At 50.7% G+C, this 896-nt stretch overlaps 1 protein-coding gene across 1 annotated transcript in view; it reads right to left on the minus strand.

Moving 5' to 3' along the window:
* The window catches only part of LOC122257489 (venom allergen 5.01), a 2,866-nt gene extending 2,336 nt beyond the window's left edge, over positions 1-530 (minus strand). The window contains exon 1 of the mRNA XM_086548152.1: positions 101-530. Coding sequence (XP_086404278.1) covers positions 101-196 — 96 coding nt within the window. The 5' untranslated portion in view covers positions 197-530. The remainder of the gene's footprint in view (positions 1-100) is intronic.
* Between the last annotated feature and the right edge of the window lie 366 nt (positions 531-896).

Genomic DNA, 896 nt, shown 5'->3' on the forward strand with positions numbered 1-896 from the left:
AAGACAATCTTCTTCTATTGCAAGGAAACTGTTCATCTTGAATGACACCAAAAAATGCTAGTGAAAGAAAAGACAACGAGGCGTGAGGACGTAAACAAACCCTGGCTCTGTGGGTGTTATGAGCATTCAGAATCTCTGTCTTCTCGGCCTCTGTCACCGCGGGCTTGGTGTTGGTGCACGTTGCATCCTTCAGCATGGAATGCTGGCTGGTGAAGGCGGCATAGTCGCAGGGCTGGGCTGGTGAAGCAGTAGAGGCTGGGAGAGTACTAACTGTGTCAGGGGCTGTGGTGCCAGGGACAGGAGACGATGTATCAGGGGCCGGGGTAGAGGGGCCAGGGACAGAGGTAGAGGGGTTAGGAGCAGGAGTGGAGGGACCAGGGGCAGGAGTAGAGGGGCCAGGTGTAGGAGTGGAGGGGCCAGGGGCAGGAGTGGAGGGACCAGGGGCAGGAGTAGAGGGGCCAGGTGTAGGAGTGGAGGGGCCAGGGGCAGGAGTGGAGGGACCAGGGGCAGGAGTAGAGGGGCCAGGTGTAGGAGTGGAGGGGCCAGGGGCAGGAGTAGAGGGGTTTGGAACAGGAGTAGAGGGACCAGGGGCAGGAGTGGAGGGACCAGGGGCAGGAGTGGAGGGGTTAGGAACAGGAGTAGAAGGACCAGGGGCAGGAGTGGAGGGACCAGGGGCAGGAGTGGAAGTGTCTGGGGTAGGAGAGGGTGTTTGCACTGAAAGTATATAGAAAAGGGAATCAGAAAATTATCGGTAAAAAATACTAATATAAAGTAATTCTATATAAATATTGCTTACACACAAACATATATATGTATAATATATATATATATATATATATATATATATATATATATATATATATATATATATATATATACATGTATGTATGTATGTA

The sequence above is a fragment of the Penaeus japonicus genome, unplaced genomic scaffold (genome assembly GCF_977035675.1).
Source record: "Penaeus japonicus unplaced genomic scaffold, GWHDUDI00000001_assembly GWHDUDI00000020, whole genome shotgun sequence".
NCBI classification, from domain to species: domain Eukaryota; kingdom Metazoa; phylum Arthropoda; class Malacostraca; order Decapoda; family Penaeidae; genus Penaeus; species Penaeus japonicus.